The sequence below is a fragment of the Haliaeetus leucocephalus genome, unplaced genomic scaffold, assembly GCF_000737465.1.
Source record: "Haliaeetus leucocephalus isolate CR32 unplaced genomic scaffold, Haliaeetus_leucocephalus-4.0 Scaffold598, whole genome shotgun sequence".
Lineage (NCBI taxonomy): Eukaryota > Metazoa > Chordata > Aves > Accipitriformes > Accipitridae > Haliaeetus > Haliaeetus leucocephalus.
The window spans coordinates 6,906,597-6,925,142 of NW_010973034.1; the positions used below are offsets into that span (position 1 = coordinate 6,906,597).

General features: G+C 37.5%; 1 protein-coding gene across 1 annotated transcript in view; it reads right to left on the bottom strand.

Annotated features, from left to right (window-relative positions):
- Positions 1-208: 208 nt before the first annotated feature.
- Positions 209-18,546, bottom strand: part of ZFYVE16 (zinc finger, FYVE domain containing 16) — a 27,821-nt gene continuing 9,483 nt past the window's right edge. Inside the window, exons 3-17 of the mRNA XM_010578075.1 lie at positions 18,113-18,209; positions 16,451-16,627; positions 15,487-15,638; positions 13,049-13,427; positions 12,414-12,536; positions 12,164-12,319; positions 11,322-11,546; positions 9,417-9,499; positions 7,324-7,428; positions 6,391-6,541; positions 5,103-5,183; positions 4,403-4,565; positions 3,451-3,556; positions 2,882-3,046; positions 209-2,001 (exon numbers count right to left, since the gene is read on the bottom strand). Coding sequence (XP_010576377.1) covers positions 1,840-2,001; positions 2,882-3,046; positions 3,451-3,556; positions 4,403-4,565; positions 5,103-5,183; positions 6,391-6,541; positions 7,324-7,428; positions 9,417-9,499; positions 11,322-11,546; positions 12,164-12,319; positions 12,414-12,536; positions 13,049-13,427; positions 15,487-15,638; positions 16,451-16,627; positions 18,113-18,209 — 2,325 coding nt within the window. The 3' untranslated portion in view covers positions 209-1,839. The remainder of the gene's footprint in view (positions 2,002-2,881; positions 3,047-3,450; positions 3,557-4,402; positions 4,566-5,102; positions 5,184-6,390; positions 6,542-7,323; positions 7,429-9,416; positions 9,500-11,321; positions 11,547-12,163; positions 12,320-12,413; positions 12,537-13,048; positions 13,428-15,486; positions 15,639-16,450; positions 16,628-18,112; positions 18,210-18,546) is intronic.

Sequence of the window (18,546 nt, forward strand, 5' to 3'; positions counted from 1 at the left end):
CGGCCGCTGGCGGCGAGGACAGCGGGGAGGGTTTCCGCAGGAAGCGGAACGGGCGGCCCGCCGGGACACCGCACCCCCCGGCGATTAGCACAAACGGGAGAGGGACTGCGAGGAGAGCGCCCGGAACGCCGCAAAGGCGAGACCCATCCACGCAGAAGGTGTCCTTTTATTTTTTTCGTAACAGAGGTAAGAGATCAGGCAGCTTAGTTAACTTTATTGATCGTTACTTAGGAGGAGACAGTACAGGGTAAGTGGCAAGAGGCAGCTGTTCCTCTAGTTACCCCTACGAACACAGATGGTTTACCCATGGGGTGCCGGGGCAACAGCCATCTCCCACCCAGTCAGAGTCCTCAGGTGCTGTTCAGTCTGCCACGGGTGGTTTCTCGACCGTCTGGTTGCAGCTTCTTTGCAAGCAAGGAGGTGTTTTGTTCATACTGCACGTAGTGTGGTCTTCAGCTCTCCCCCATAACTGCAGTTTCTCTGAAGAAGTTATATTAATTAGCACAAACGCAGCCTCAGTTTCCTCCAGGGCAAGATGTTGACGCCTAAACCCTTCTACAACCGGTATTTCGAAGCACAGGTAACAGCAGAGCAGCATAGGTTAAGTTACAAATTGTTTTTGATACAAAAACGTAGAATATCCCCTATTAGCATCAAGAAGGCATCAAAGTTTCAATAGTCTCATTATAAAGTTGCACCAGCATTTTTACTGAAAACAATATAGATCTCGTGTATCTTTAGTTTTGGGTCTGTTCTTGACAAACACTTGCGTGACAGTTACTAAACCCCAGTGATGGTTTGCTGAACCTCAGTACAAATCACATGCATCACAAATACATAAATAGATCTTAATGACCCAATATCAAAAATATGTACTATACAAGAAGCTCAGGTACACCAAAAATCAATCTGTTCATGAAAATTCACACTTAATACATCAATTCTCCCTGACAGTAAACGTGGCTACTAAGAGGTGGCAAAAGCAGTAGACAGGAGCAGAACAGATTCTGCAGAATTCTTGTCTGACTTATTGCTATGTGTAGATTACATCAAGGGTAATCTGTTCTTTTTTAACCCTTGAAAGGTCAAATTGTATCAGGACTGCTGAGCACAGAGTAAAGAAAAAAACAGCAGTATTTATAAAAATAGCATCCATTTAGTTAGATAAATCCTTATAAATACAAGAAGGAAATCAGTTACTTTGTAAAAAAATTAATTCAGAGCATGTTTTCCTGAAGCACCAGCATAACATCATAATGTTAAGGATTTCAACTACAGAGTCTTCATAAACATACCTGCAAAATTCTTCCTTGTGCTGACCATAAACAAGTGTCAGAAGGTGTGCACTTGTATTTTGTACTGACGCCGGAATTTTGCAGACAGCTATAGAAGAGCTCATATTTGAATCTCAAACAGCAAGGAAAGTTTTGTGCCAGCTTTTACTTCAGTGTTTAGCTCATTTATAGATGGAAAGCACACGCTGCAGAGATGAGATCTAACCACAGCGACTTTTAGTAACACTTGTCTGAGGTTAAGAGGCAAGATAGTATGGCTTAAAGTTACACTACATATAGTAAATGCTACAACTGTGTGAAGAGGTAACAAAACCTGCCCTCTTATGCACCTGTATTAAGTGTAAACTTTCAGAACTTTAGGAAACATTACAAACTACAGTTCTTTTGTGGCAAAGTAACCAGAGAGGATTTGAGGGTTTTAGAAAAGTTTGGAAATCTATTAAAACATAACAGGTTTAGAAACTTCAACATTTTTAGTGTTTGTAGCATTATAACTTTGGTGTTCAGATCTAGCAAATCAGTGTACTGCCTGTAATCAGCCTCATCAAAACAGATGTTCTCTGATGAAAAATATTAATTCAATTTTCACTGGTAGACTCATAGGATCTGACATCCCACCATGAATCACAGGAATCAGAGCACTGTCCAATTCATTCAGATACATCTGTGGAAGAAGGTATCCTCCAGATCCGGCCAAGTACTCAACCTAGAAGGAAAACACATTAATGTTGATATTACTTTTCATATTGACAAGACAACGCAGAAGTGTAGTATCTTGGTAAAAGAATATTTCAGCTAGCATGAAGTGACAAAATAACAAATACTGGCAACTGGATGGGTTTTGAGGTCAATCACAGACAATTGGGCTTGTCATTGAGAAGCATGCAATATTCCCCTGGGTTTACAGGGCCACAAATCCTCTTCCTCTGTGTCCCAGACTGCTTCTGATGTTGAAGAGCGATCCAATTATATCCTATTATCACAGTTATTATTAATTTCAAAATATACTACGGAAAACTAGATTTTCAGGACTGTATTTCCAGCTTCTCTCAAAAAAGATAAGAACACGTTCAGAGGCAAGGAACCAAACTGTTCTGCTGTTTTGTAATCTTTTGAGGGGCATCACATGCTGGATAGCCTTGCCTTCCCCCTTCTTCCATACTCAACTGGGCAGACCTGTCCTTTTTTGCTGTACAGATTTTGGCGTAATTATCGCTTACTGCACTACATTAGGGAGCAAAACCAGCAGAAAACTACATACTTCGAGAAAAGCATCAGAAAATTGGTTCTATGATGCTCTACATTGACTTACCTTAGATGCAGATGAGTGCCAGAGAGTTACAACTAGGGAAGGACAGGTAGCTTACTGCAAGCAGCTGTTAGGGAGTTTGGGCCAGAATAAGGAAACAGGACTATTACTTTGAAGAAAAACTAGTCATTAAGACAGCTTCTTCATGAAATTTCATTCTCAGTCTGGATCTGGGGTAGGGCAAAAAACTAAAAACATACAGAAAGAGATCCAACATCTTTCCAAGAAAGAGATTTCAGTTGAAATGGAATGTCTGCAATAAGAGTTGAAAGATTACCATATCTGAGTCAATAGAAACTCTTAGGCCTATCTTATTCATCCCATTATTTTTCAAGGTTTTTAGGTGTGGGCAAAGAGCAGTACTGCAGGCAACAGCAATCTCTTTAGCAAACTGGTGAGGAACAGGACTGGATAGTTCATGGTCCTTCAGAAAATAGTACACCTGAAATTACAGAAAGGATAAGGACAGTCAGCAGCCTGGTTATATTAGAAAATAAGAAAAAGAGTAATTCAGTATACATATAATGCAGAAAGCAGCAAGCTATAATGCTTGTTTGCTGGCAAAGTATTTTAGTATTTCATCTATTCAATCAAAATACTTAAGTGACCATGGGAATATCTGGATTATATATTTATAGAGTTATCAATACTAACAGACTTAGTCTTTTTCAGAGGAGAAAAATGAAAAGTATGTAAACTTATCAAAGAGCTATGGAGAACATTCTGCCTATCAGTATGGCTATACATCACCTAACTTAGTTTCTTTAGCATTATCACTTAGTATAATCACTTTACCACTTAACTATTCTAAAAAGTATCAAAAAGGCTCAAGAACAATTTACTAACTTCGGTACACTTCATAACTTTTCCCTCTCTTTCAAAGTCTCTGCCTTGTGGTACTTTTTCATGCTGAGTTCCTTCCAATGATTTTCCATCGACTGGGCTTAAAATGCTATGGAAGATAATAGTATGGTTAATAATTAAAACAATGTTTTATGATTTAGATTGAATAACTTGTATAAAACAACGTTTAGCCATCCTTAAAGGCTATTTAAACAGCTTTACAACAAAATGTAATACAGGACTTGCATCATGAAAATACAGATGCTACAGAAAGAAATATCCTAAATAGGGAACAAACAGCACTTAATAAAAACCTAATCTTACAGGTTTAAGAAGCTATAAACCATCTTAGGTAAAGCCACTGTTTGTTCTAATTGGTCAGAGAATCCACAGACAAAGGCATACCAAGTCAAACCCGTGGCCTGAGAAAATACTTAAGGTGAGACAAGTTTTGACTTAGTGATGTATAATTAAAAGTTTGAAGCTACATAAACAAGCATTTGAATCACATCCAATAAAGATGTCTTGCATCTCATTTTGCTTTGTTGAATGCTGGCATGCCAAGTGGTGAATGGCCAAGGGCAGTACAATGCACTTCCAAGCCCCGCCCCCCACCCCCCAAGGAAGCTTAAAGGGATTAATTGCATCTCCACACAAACTGATGACTGATTTGATAGAGGACTTTCAAAGGAAACTGAGGGTTCACACACTTTTCCTGACACCTTCCTGAACACAGAAAACTATGTTGATTTTGGTGAACTACAAGCAAAATTGTTCTGTTAGTGACATCTAGAGGATTGCAAGCAGTTTACCGTTCTATCCCCTTTCAGGTTTTAGTATCAAGTACTTTCTTTCAATAAAAATACCTTAGATTAATTTCAAGAAGTTAAAGGTGGATATTTGAAAATTGGGAACAAGAATTCTCTAAGATGTTTTGCTTTGGTAATACATTTACCCTTTGTTTGTTTTTTCTTCATTTTCTACCCAGCAAATATCTACATATTCTTTTATGTCTCCTGTATCCGTTTTTCCACAAGTTATTTTAAAGTCCTTCTTGTCTCTTAACGCCTGACGTAGGCTTTCCATCATTTCTGGTGTTATTTGTACCATTAGTCCATCTAGAAAAAAAACAGTTAAAATCCCAACTTATCTACAGAAAGAGTAGCATAGCTTTTTAGTAGAATGTTAGCTTAAATTCTGGTGGGACAACCCTCTCCTACAGCTCGTTAATAAATGCACATCAAGTGGACTCCATCCCCCAACTACAGCATTAAATGTTATATGAAAGAGGAAGTAATGAAAATCTTTGTGAACAGAACTAAGACTAAAAGATCAATCTTAGACTAATCTTAGAAGTATTTTGCATTTATATGTCTATGTATGTATCTCATCAACACAACAGTGAAAATAGTTCCAGATGTAGGCAACCATAAAGGAAAGACTTGCATTGACTAAAGCAAAAAGAGTTAAAACTTGGTATGTTTTCAAACAATTAGGTGAACTAGCATGTATCTTTTATATAGCATTTATTTGAAACAGGTATTCTACAAAGTTAAAAATCCTGAACAGAGAAAAAAATAAAGATCTTGCACAAGACTGCTGCTATTTTTTTTTAAGTTCTCTTAAGAAGAAGCCACATAGGACAAAATTCTTACCTTCAACTATACTGGATTTAGCTAAAAATCCTGAAGATGTTTTTAAAGCTCCATTAAACACCACAAAACTTGCACCTGTAACTAGAAAAAGTAGGAACAAAAAGTGAGTACCACTTCATGTCACTTAAGTTTGTCACTACTAACATTTAACTTGCATTCCTTTTTAAAAACGCAGGCAAAAAAGGTACTACTATACTGAAAGCGCTAATAGAAATACCTTACTGACAGCATGATATGAAACATAATTGTCTAAAGAAAGAAAAATTTTTTCTAATGGGACCTTGGCAAAAAAGATCAGCTTTGTTAACTTATTTTGTGAGTGCATACAGTATCCTTTTAAGATATTGATGGCAAGCCAACCCAGCCAGGCAAGCCAAAAAAACCTTTGTATATGAAGAGGAGACACAATTGAAGAAACAGTGGTGTGGGGTTTTTTTTAATTTTTTTTTTTTATTTGGTCCTTTAAAACAGACATGCTGTTCAACTTCTAAATTTAATTTATTTACAGAATATATTCTTGAAGTTTAGATCATTTTCAGTGGTACTAAAAGCAACTGAAAGAAAAAATGACATAAGCGACTTTCTATGCTACAAACCCTTGCATAAATCTGTTGCACACAGTGCTTCAAACAAGAACATGCTAAGTAGCTATGCTTAATGAAGCACAGAACAACATTTCAGGTTGACACTGGTGATTGCAAGATTACAGCCCTACCGATCTGGAATTCCCCGCCCAACAATGGGCCAATGGGCCTTGTTGAAAAGCATGACTTACGAGTCCAGACAAACTGCCATGCTGCACAACTGTATTACTTTCAGAACCTAAAAGGTACCTCTGCACTATTCTCTGGCCAGGTGGTTTTATCAGTTTGCTAGGTGTTCTATGGAGTTACTCACTGTTACCGTATTTCCATACACTCAGTTACTAAGACTATTGTTTACATATGTAAATATATCGCCCAGTTCACACCAATATTAAATTTAGATTTTGAAAGATGTAAAGAATCTGATTATGTTTGAAAATGTAAGCTGTATTAATAACATCCTAGAAACAGAGAGGAAAAAAGTATCAGTGTCCATTTAACATAACATTTGTAAAAGGTAGCTAAGTGTTGATATAAACCAGCAATTTTTTTTTTTGCATTTAAATTCCTTTGCTGCTTGAATGCCAAACTTTTTGTCTCAACAACTTACTGAGAATACATATTTTCCTTGCAGCCTAGCAGTGAACTTACATTTCTGCTCTAGAAATGCAATTTTTCTCCACAAGCCAAACTAGACAGCTTACCTCTCCTAGGATGTCCAGTAGCACTGATTGCTTGTGTGTGATAGAGCCCGTGCTTATTCTGCACACACACTAAGTGAGAATCTGCTTCAGTATTAAAACTTGCTCCTATACTAATTACATGTTCATTAGAAGAGTTTATCACCTTCATTACCTGTCAATACAAAATTTGTCATTAAACTGACAAATCTCACTTTGCAGTACTCATTTTAAATACAAGACATTAGAAAAATCCAGCTCTCAAAACAAATCCCAAGAATTATTCACTTAGTTAATCCCAGAGAGTTTGAACAACACAGTTTGCCATGACTAGCTGCAGGAACACTAAACATGATCAAAAATACTATTTCAGTTGAGAGAGATAAGTCTGAGTACTGCTGGACAATGCAGCATCAGTTGTAGGGATTTTGTTGGTCTTAAGGCTAAAATATGCATTAAGCCTCATGCAGTTTACTGTTCAGGGTTTTTTTTGTTAAAGCTGAAGTAAACAAACTGTAATGAAAACTACACTGGCAGAAAAGATTTTTTTTTTTTACATTTTAAGCAAAACACCATCATCGGGAAATGTGTAAGAGAGAATCCTTGAAAATACATGCTAAACGATTTTGAAGAAACTGCTGATTTTTCTTCATTTAACAGTTATCCTAAAGCTCAACTTTTCACTCATCATTATCCACCTTCCAACATATCCAGGAAGAAAGAAATGTGCGTTCAGAAAATTTCACACCCTCCCCCTTCCCCCATCACATGCTTACATCAGTTTAAAAAGCCTACTGCACAGCAAATAGCAAAATAATCTAGAGAGCTGCCATCAAGTGGTTTTTCTTTTCTTTTTTTTTTTTTTTAAAGAGCTCATGCTAAGATGTGACTGGTATTATATGAAAAATAGTCTAAAGCAGTTTTGATTAGAAAGCTAATCAAGATGGTTTTACTCACCTCATTATACTTCCTTAGGGGTATTTTAATACAGCTTCTACCCACTTCCACATGAACAAACAGATTTTCTATGGTATGCACAGTATACTGATAATTTCTAAGGTCCTATAACAGACAAAGTTTTTACATTAGCAGACAATTAAGTATAATTTTCTTACCTTTTATAACAAATACCACCTAGACAAAAGTACCTTACATACAGCTCTGAGTCTTCTACAGAGTAATGACATTAAGGGTGGCTGAAGACTTAGTCATCACCTTCTTCCTAGTGTGATGTATGTGAAAGGTACCTTAGTGAATATATTACAAATTTATAGCACTGACAAGGCAGGTCTATCTACTAGTGGGCTATCTAGACTATGGCTACTTCATGCACATTAGGATCTTACAGTGTTTTAGATGACAAAATACTTCAACACCCTTCCTCTCTGACAGAACAGCAAAGCATGGAAGCCACCATCTAGATTAGTTTGTAGATTCACACCCTGTCCCCTAGAGCTCTAACTTGTTGAGTTATAGCCTGAATACCACACTGTTTCTTATACCTTGCTCTGACAGAAGTTATCATCCATCATCTCAGACACTTCTGCAAAATTTCTGTAGTCTGTTTTATTCCAGAAGAACAACTTTAGGTATAGAATGGTCTTATTTGCCTTTAATAGCTCAGCTGAAAAAAGGTTAGAAAAGGGTCCTGTCACCAGCTAAGCCAGGTAATCAGTACCTTCCTCAATCAGCACGGCTGTAGCAAGAAGGGTATTTATGAACACACCTTACTGCATTACAAGTTTGAATTGAACTGGCATTGTTTTAACAATATTAAGGATATACATCGCAGATGTCCTTCGCCTCCATCATTTACCACTACCTCAGTCACTTGTGTGGTACAAGATTTTATATGATCTTTAAATGAGGATTTGCACCACAGGGAGTTAAAAATGTAACATCAAGAGAACATTCTGCAGTCATCTTAAAATGACTAAAACTCCTGCTGCATCAACTGACGCAGTCCTGCCAAGGAGCACATATTCCCACTGTCTGCTTCAAGCTGACACTACAAACACAGCTATGAAGGAGAATCAGAGTAACTCAAATTCAGCTGAAAATAAACTCCATAGAAGCTCGCTTCATCAGCAGCACAACATTAAGATTCCTCGAAGTCTGAAGATGCAATTCCACATTGGTACTGGCACTTCACCAATCAGACAGGAAGCTGGCTCATGGAATTAAAATGTAAGATTCCTCCATCAAGAAAAAAACATGCTGTTTTTCAGATGGTGCAACTCCTCTGATTGATTCCTTAGGTAGCAATATGGACATCAACAGTGAGAGAAAAGAAAGAGGGGCCAAAGACTGCAGTTTCATCTCAGCTGTAATGGTCTCTAAACTCTTCGGAGAGGATTTTGCAATCATCTAAATAATACATGCAATTCTTTCCACAGCCTTACAGCACTTTTCATCATGGCATTAAGGATAAGTTCTGTATAAGTATTAGATGAAGAACGTTACTGGTCAGGAATACAGGTTTACTGGAAGTTTAAATCAAATTATTTGGGTGACAAAAGGGAAAACTTCCTCAGGCAATGGCATAAATTCCGGACTTCACTTACTCTGATGATTTTGCCAAAAACTTCTTCACATAAGACAGTCAGACTGTGTAGCTCTGGTAAGGTTGTGTGACAGACTAATTACAATTACAGTTAGACCACAGCATCTGTCTGTCAAGTCTTCCTTCACATTTAAAAAATGGTCAGACTTAAGACTAGAATTCCCACACCACACCAATGCTTGGAAGAGAAAAATGCAACTGAACAATGACTACTACCAGCTTCTATGTAAATGTCAACAGTTTTCTCATTCATTTAAAGCCATTTCTTACTACCAGAACTAATATGTAACAAATAACATGAAAGATACAGCTTTCCTAACTCACTTGCACTCATTTGTAAGAAAGTTTCAAGTCAGGTATGAAGAACAAAAATATTAGCTCTTTATCTTTGCCAAAAATAACTCTGCTTTCAAGAATCAGAGTTTTGAGGATATTTTACATAATCTAAATTATAACAGGAAGGGAAAAGAATAAAACATTTACTCACAACAAGTAGATTCATAATTGTTTGTCCAATCTCTCCGAAGAGTGGCTTCCGGTCCCTGAAACTTACTACAGAAGTTGGATATGCTAGAGTCAGGGAAGAAAAAAAGAAAAGGTCACATTTACCTGTGAACAACTGTAAAACTTGCTAATCCAAGTACTTATTTTTATTTTCAGCTATAGCCTACGTTTCTTAATCTCAGTATCAGACCAGCCAAAGGAACTAGAGCCCCTGTCTAATTCTGTCATGGACTGTGCTTTGGCCCACTGCATGGCTTCCCCAGCCATGGTTAAATCCTACTGCAATGTCATTGCATGGAGTTACTCTCCTAGTGGCAGTAATTTTGTGGCAGAGATTTTTCACTGCTCTCATATGCTCTGCCAGCTATGTTTCTTGCAATAGGTGATCTGGATGGAAACATCCTGGCTTCAGTCTTTGGATCACCAGCTGCAGCAGGGGTTGCAAGGCTTCATAGATGCTTGAATAAGAATACCATACACGTTAACATCTGCTTCTATGTTAATGCTATAATACAAAGTGAAGTACCACTTAGTATTGATAAGCAAGAATAGAGTGAGGGAGGATATTCATACCATGTAACGTGCTTTAAGAGGCCCCTGGCTGCAATGGGAAATACATGCAGATGGAAATTAGCGAAGGCATTAACATGCAGGAGACCACAGACCACAGTATGAAGCCATATGAAAACAAAACAAGTAGCACAGTGAAGTCAGGGTTGTGAGGTCAAGGATAGAAATTTGTTTTTTTTAAAAAAAAAAAAAAAAAAAAAAAAGTAGCTTGGTAAGCGAAGTAAGAATGACAAAGAAGCTACCACCCTTGACAACACACAGACGGAAGCCTGGCCAGTAGAAATCTGCTATTGACTCAAGAAATCCATAAACAAGCAAGTGATACATATTTATGGACTTGCAGCTTCTAGAATGGTAGGCTTATTTATCAAAAACGCATTCAGGTCAGGAAAGTTGTGTATGACATGTTTTTGAAATCCATTCCACTTAAGCAACTGCTGCGCGCAGCACCTTATCTGAACTCCTGCTCTAAATCCTAAGTAAGCAGCAGTGCAACAGGAAGCAAAACAGCACCTATATCACTAAATTAAATGTCCGCACTATTCAAGCAAGTACACAAGAACTCTAGAAAGCATTAAGAGCAGTATCTACTTTCAGGTCTTGCTCAAGCTAGCTTTATCTGTTCTTCAAGGCAATGGGATTCTGCATAAACACTTTTGTTTGGTGGGACTGGAGCAGTGTCAATGTAAATCTCATTGGGAGAGCAGAAAATGCTCCCATCAGCCTGCAACCAGACTGTGGAAGGTAATTCCCACATGGAGGTTGTGTCACTGCACAACCTCTGGTGGCGCACATTTACATGCTCTTCATCTATCTTTCAAAGTAAGAATGCCTCCTGCATTTTTACAGCCCTAGAGATTTCAAATGTATTAATTTGTAAGTTATTGTTGTAAGTAATGAATACCTTTATTCATTTAATGAAGCAGTAATATTTTGCCAATATACTCTATTTCAGTAATTTAATTCAAAACCCCAATTTGTCAAGAGTTGTAAATTGGGTTTGTGAAATTCCCTTCAAACCTTTCTCCCATGACAACAAAAGTTAGGCATTTTGATACTTTATTACTGTCAGTTTTGGTTTCTTAGCTTTCTCATCAGCTAAGAAGAGGAAAAAAAAATTAAGGGAGTCTAGCAGGACAATGTAAATTCCCAAGTGCCTCAATAGGTGGGTTCCTGTGTATGAAACAAACATCAGTCCTACACAAGTGTAATAAAAAATACTGCAAAGATGATTTTAAATATTTTGTTTGTCTAAAAATCTTCCAAAGGGAATTTTACAAAATACATTTATACAGCTATTTAAAGTGTTAAAACTTACTCCCATATTCTGCTCCCATTCTCAACATTAAACGGATTGGAAAAACTTTTGCCCAGGGTATTTCCAGCTTATGGATGAGAATGCCACAAAGAAAAGGGTTTTCTGGTAGAATTTGATCTTCAAGTTTCTGAAAACTTGGTGAAACAAACAGGAATCCTCCATGCTCTTTGTTACCGAGAAAGTTTTCAGTAAAAGTGATGTTTTCCATGTTTCTTATTAATTTTCCTGTAGAAAGAGGGACAGAGAGTCTTTGCACATCCGGAGACGTAATACATTAGTGTCAAGAAAACTACTCCAACCAGTGGTCTCCTATAGACTTGTCAGCCATGTGGTATATTTCACATCTTCCTGAAAGTCTGACAGACATCTAAACCCATAGACTAAGTGCTCTATATTTACTAACTAAATGAACTTGAATATGAAATGAGGTTTTCCCAAACAAATACCAAAAACCCTAGAGTGTACAACGTTTTGGCACACACCAATTGATGAGCTTTGATTAACAGACCTCAAATATTTATATACATAAGAGTATTGTACTTCTACAAATAAAGTTCCAGATGTCCTAAACTCAAGGACTTACACCCAGAATCTCCAACACAGTATAAATGAAGAACAAAAAAACCCCTGCAAACAGGATGTTTGAAGAAGTACATGAAACAAAGAAACTTAGATTTTTTGTCTTCCTGTTATTTAGAACCCAAGGCTAACACTGCAGGGTTTTTAAACAGAATCATTAGATACCTACAAATACCACAAGAAAAATTATGTATCAACTTCCAGCTTTAAAGATCAGCAAGAAGATATTACAATGTAAGAAGTTAGACATTAAAATTACATACCTTTCATTGCATCCTTATAGATGTCAATAAATAATCTGAATACTTCACTAGGAAAAATCTCTTCATCTGGCAAACGCTGCAACAGAATGATAATTTCTGCCTGACCCAAACCATGCAGTCCATTTGTTGAGAAGTACCAGCACTTTTCTGAAGAATCTTTAATTAAAAAGATAAGATACCATAGCAAAGCTGTTTTACAGTCAGAAAAAGGAAGCTGGATTTAATGGAAAAGAAAACGTGCACTACTTACAAGTTATTAGCTTGACATTTACAAGCAAGTTTGCATTTAGGATAAAAGTTAACGGATTAGGACTTCCTTCCACAAGAAGCAAGCTGACCTGTTGGTGAGATGGACGTTCTTCCACTAGACGATCTACAGAAATTAACACCTGATTCAGTTCAACATGTCAGCCAACTATCTAAAACAAGAATTACAGATCACAGCATCTGGAAGGCTGTCCCATCCTCCTCTCTTAAGAGGGTGGTAATTATTCTCAAACTTAGAATAGCTAACTATCAACCAATGAATAGCTTACCCTAAGATTCAAGGAACATATAAAAATAAAGCAGTAACTTGTAACAAAGGTGCAAGCTAGGTCTACCATTCATTTGGTAATTACTGACTAATTGCGTATGCTGTCTCCTCATCCATATACTGGTACATCAATAAGCACAGTCACTACTAAAATGCATTTAAGTGATGAAGTACTCTCTTCATAACATATTGATCTTGTTAATAATGCATGTTTAATTATCCAACAATCCAATGTGCAGCAATTAATGAGAGATCAGAATTGTATTAAAATACAAATTATATACACACAAGTTCATATTTAGAAATCTTGCATCAGGTGATTAAATTTTAACAATTTTCTCAAATTTTACCTTTTCCTTTTTCACCCACTGCAAGCAAAAGTGGTGGCAGTTTATCATCATCAGGAACAAGGCTGATCTCTTTACGGACACAGTTTTCAACACCACACAGTGCTCTGCAACTTGAAGGGCTAACGGGGACACCACTTGTAGTCTGATCAACTGAACTGGAACTAGTCTTCTCAGCTTCCGCAGTAGGAGAGCATTCTTTAGTTTCCAGAGCTACAGATTTATACCTATGTACCACCTCACTCTGGCCTGGAACAGACTGCTGTGCATCATCTGAAGAAACAGAAGGACATGGTTTCTCCATTCTTGTAACAGTACCAATTTCTTCCTTCAGTTTTGGATTTACATCAGTTAGTATGTCATCTTCCACTGTGTTGGCAGCCTATGAAGAAGAAGAAAAAAAAAATCTACACTCTTGTCTCACAACAAGCTGAAATTTCATTACTAGCATTCTAGAAGCAAAAAGAGAAAGAAATCTATCACAAATACTAAGAATGCATTTCCTCTAACCAAGAAGAAAACCACCAATTCTCTCCTGGATCTTCTTTTTTTTTTTTTCTTTTTTCTTTTTTTTTTCCCCTTCCATCTGTAGGAGTTACATTAGGTGAAGATGCATCATTAATTTGTTTGTTTGGTAACATGAAATTCATATCAGAGCACTGCAGATTGGTCATTTTAGCATACAACGGTCAGATGTAACACAATCAACAATAAACCAAGTACTCCTCCAAGAATCTGTTTAGTATTACTGTTTCCCCACTCACCAGCTACTGAACCTTGTTATCATTGTAATTTGCCATCATTGGGATCAGCAGTTCAGTACTGAAAGCGTATTTATTTCTATTCTGACACTATGTAATAATAGCAGAGCCTAGTTTTTTTTTTACAATCTGATTCATTTCTAGTTTGGAGTCAAACCTATGCTGCTCCCCCAGTGAAATGGATACGACAAGCTATGAGTATAGGCACATTAGGATATGAGCTGCCATAAAAAAAAACCCAAAACAAATCAAGAGGTGCACTATCACCTTTCAAGTGTGTTAGACTTGCATCCTATCTCAATAGGGAAGACATTTCATTGCAGCAAGAAAAAAGCTAACAACTCTATGCTTGCCCTGTAATAGTTCTCCTGGTATGCCATCAGCTTCCAGCAAATTCTCTGTTTAGAGAATACATGTATCAGAAAAATAAAAAGACACCAGTACCCAGAATAACATCCCACAAACACAGAAAAAACATGACTAAACCAGCCTCTAACAGATTTTCTCCCCACAAATTTGCTTGCCGGTGTTTCATATCACTTTACATTTTTGACCTTCATAGTATCCTGTGGCAGCATGTTCAGGATTATGTGTTACCTAGTAAAGTACATCCTTTGCTTTAGAGCTGCAGTATGGTGGTTTTGTTTGAGCTTCTGAAGCTGCATACAAGAACCACCAACTAATTGCTTCCCACTCACTTTGTCCATGCTGCTTTTAATTTTAGACATTGCTCATGTTTTGCAAGTGAAAATATCCTACTCTTTCCGAAAACCAGAAGACAGGCTATACCTTTTGATTATTGCAACTTATTGGAGTCCTTCCTTCTTCAAAGAAGTCCCATTTACTACTATCCCTTCTTCATGAATTAAGGCTGATTTACATGCTGTACACCTGGTAACTGTTCAGATCCTCCATATACAAATAATAATGACCTGGTCTGGTCATTAGCTTTACTGATTTGTTTTAAAAAAACCCTCTTGAACACTGTTAGAATCATCGAATTTGTTACTGCTTGAGACAGCGCTTCAGAGCTATGTTTTGTTTTAAAAAGACTCCATCTGAGGAATCTCTCTGAATCTTTCGACAGCAAACTTGACAACAAAAGTCCAAAGAAGTGGTACAAGTGCAACTAGTTCAACACCATGAATATGATCTATTATTAAAAAAACAATCCCCCTCTTCAATATTAGTTCACATTAGAAGTAACACAGAGATTTTGCTGCACCCTGTAGTGTCGTATTCTAGGGCATTATGAAACTTCTACTTAGTCTAATCCAACAGGCAAACTATAGCAAGCCACTGGAAAAAAAACCACAAACTTCTACTATAAGCATGTTGTTAATGACAGGTTTCAGAACTATGGCTGAAGTTACCTTCATAAAAGTAGTTAATCAAAGGCTGTGTAGAAAAAAAACTTGTTTTGGAAAATTTTCTGCCATACCATTTTTAAAAGTTCACATACACCCCAAACCAAACATGGTTTCTTTTGAAGTATGGTCTACAGAATATTTCAGTCCAAGGACTTCACAGCCACCCACACAAAAATAAATAAAATATTGGCTCAAATTCCAAACACTGTGAAGCAAAAGTCTTACTATGGTATGTAAGGGCCCCATCAATAGCAAGCAAAGGTATTTCAAGAGGCAATTCATGCACCTACACACACTTCTTAATTCATACCATATGCATCTCTGGCAAGTCAGGGTTTACTGGACTGAAGTCCTGTGACAACCTCTTTGCTCCAGAAGAAAGTTTTATTGTATCTGCCACTTCACCATTTGGCAAAATACCATCTGCAAACCAAACTCTCCTCTGTTCTTTGGGGCACAGCCCTAGGACAGATTAAGAAAACAACACTGGCTTCATATTGTTGTACTGTTCTAACAGCTGAAAGGGATAAAAATTAAGCCCCTTCTCCCCCCAAATATATAGAGAATCTGTTTACTGTTTACACACAGGTAGACAGTGTGACATCAGCCAGTCTCCAGTCAGGCAAATACATGCAAAAAAAATTGCATACTTGCAGAGGGAGCTGCCATGCTATAGTTATATTTATCAATTCCTATATGAGGAAGGCTACTTCCTCAATCATCCCTCTGTAGTAAGAGACATGCATACCACAACTAAAAGATGAAATACACTCTAAAAAAGTTAGCTTATTGCTTTGTTTAAAAATATATTTTCATTGAAGGTCAGGTTTAATAACAGTGGAACAAAGACACTAATCATTCGTATTTACACAGAGAATGAACCCCTATTGCTCTCTCTAGCAACTTTTCCCGCAACAACAAGTTTTTGTTTTTACTGTAAGACTGGCAGTTGCAACACAAGCCAGAGATCTCCTAAGCTATATAAAAATGATGAAAGTAATATTTACATACACAAAAAATTACAATATAACAGAGAGGACAATGAAAAAACTAACATCCACATTTCATAAATGGAGACTTAAGACAGACTTGGTCAAGCTCATACATGGCATCAAAACTGGGAACTAAAAGTAACTTTCCAGTGTCCCAGTTCACAGAGTTTCCATTTCCCACAAAAAATATCACTATGCCAAGTAAGTATCCATGGTGCGATAAACAACTCTCTCCAAAGATACTCTGAAAGTATTAGATATATTATACTATATTTAGCATACCTTCAACACGAGGTTGTTTAAGTACTGAGATAGGTAACAACGCAGAAGGTGAAGGAGAGCGAGCACTACCAGAAATCTGGGCTTCCTCCAAAGGTGGAACAACAGAAGAACACTCAGAGGAGATACTGGACTTGGGGACAGTACCAGTTGGACTCATCATCCTTTCAAATGCCTGTGCTAAAAAAATATGATTAGTTTTTAAGATCTCACAATTGATTAAATTTCATTTGCAGTGCGGTTATTATGGGTGGTTTGTTGTTTGGTTTTTGTTTGGTTGGTTTTTTTTCAAGAGCAGTGCACAATTTGTGAGCTAGTTATAAAAAATGAACACCCAAGCTACTGTACAGAAGAAAATGTAGATGCCTTGATATTCTACCTCCACATCTGCCTAATTTGTTCCTAAGGGAAACAGACCTCCTTGTACCTCTTGCTACAGTTGCAGTGACTACATTGAACCATATGATCCCTGTACCTTGGTGCAAATACATATATCACATTTATCAAGTCAAATTCCATGCAGGCTGTCGTGGTTTAACCCCAGCCAGCAACTAAGCACCACGCAGCCGCTCACTCACTCCCCCCCATCCAGTGGGATGGGGGAGAAAAATCGGGAAAAAGAAGTAAAACTCGTGGGTTGAGATAAGAACGGTTTAATAGAACAGAAAAGAAGAAACTAATAATGATAATGATAACACTAATAAAATGACAACAGTAGTAATAAAAGGATTGGAATGTACAAATGATGTGCAGGGCAATTGCTCACCATCTGTCGACCAACACCCAGCTAGTCCCCCAGCGGCGATTCCCTGCCCCCACTTCCCAGTTCCTATACTAGATGGGACGTCCCACGGTATGGAATATCCCGTTGGCCAGTTTGGGTCAGGTGCCCTGGCTGTGTCCTGTGCCAACTTCTTGTGCCCCTCCAGCTTTCTCGCTGGCTGGGCACGAGAAGCTGAAAAATCCTTGACTATAGTCTAAACACTACTTAGCAACAACTGAAAACATCAGTGTTATCAACATTCTTCATACTGAACTCAAAACATAGCCCTGGACCAGCTACTAGGAAGACAGTTAACTCTATCCCAGCTGAAACCAGGACACAGGTGGTGTATTAGAAGTCTGGTATGTTTTCAACTTGTTATTTAAATATTAATAATCAATTTTTTCTCCTGATGTTTCCAGAAGCACCCACGCTTAGCTTTCAGTTAAGAAAAGGTTATCTTATGATTCAATTACTGTATCACTGTTAGGTGAGTTATAAAAATATCAGGACGGAAAGCTACATAAAATGGGCAAATAACTTGTGAGAATGAGCAGGGTTATGGCCTTTAAACATGTAGAAGGCTACTGTGGAAGGACAATCACTTTTTCCAGACTCCTGCTACAGATAACCCAACAGCATAACTTTACATTTAGTCCTACAGAATTCAAACTTTTTTTTTTTAATAAAAAATAACCAGCTTGCTACTCAAAGTTTAAAATAAGGACTGAAATCCAACTAAGAGGTACAATTATTCTCTTCTTCCCTCCACATCAGAAATAGGAAAACATACACCAATTAAAGTAGTGAAGCTCCCCCAAAAGAACAAAGGTTAACAGAGATGCTAGCTGTACCTATTCTTCCTTTAATGATTACTGCAATTACCAAAAAAACCTTTTTACCTTTATTAATATGATCATAACAGCCAGTACAGACTCTTGCTTCCTTCTCCATGTACTGTAGTTTGCACTTGCGTTTGCAACAGCCGCCACAAAAAACCTGAACCAGAAAAAGATAGAATTAAATATTACAGTCAAAAATCCCAGCATTTCCTGAATTAAGTTCCAATTATTATTTACCTCTTTTACTAAAACAGACTGCATTACATAAAGCATGCATACACATTTTTGGAAGTAGGGAAGGAGAAAAGGAGCTTTAGCATATGTACCTTACAATACATTTCTGTTTGGGGAAAAGGGGAAGTACTAGACTAAAAAAAGGCTTTTCTCAAAAAGGCTTTTACTGCATCCAGCTCTGGGGTCCCCAGCACAAGACAGGCAGGCACCTGTTGGAGCAGGTCCAGAGGAGGGCCACAAAAATGGTCAGAGGGATGGAA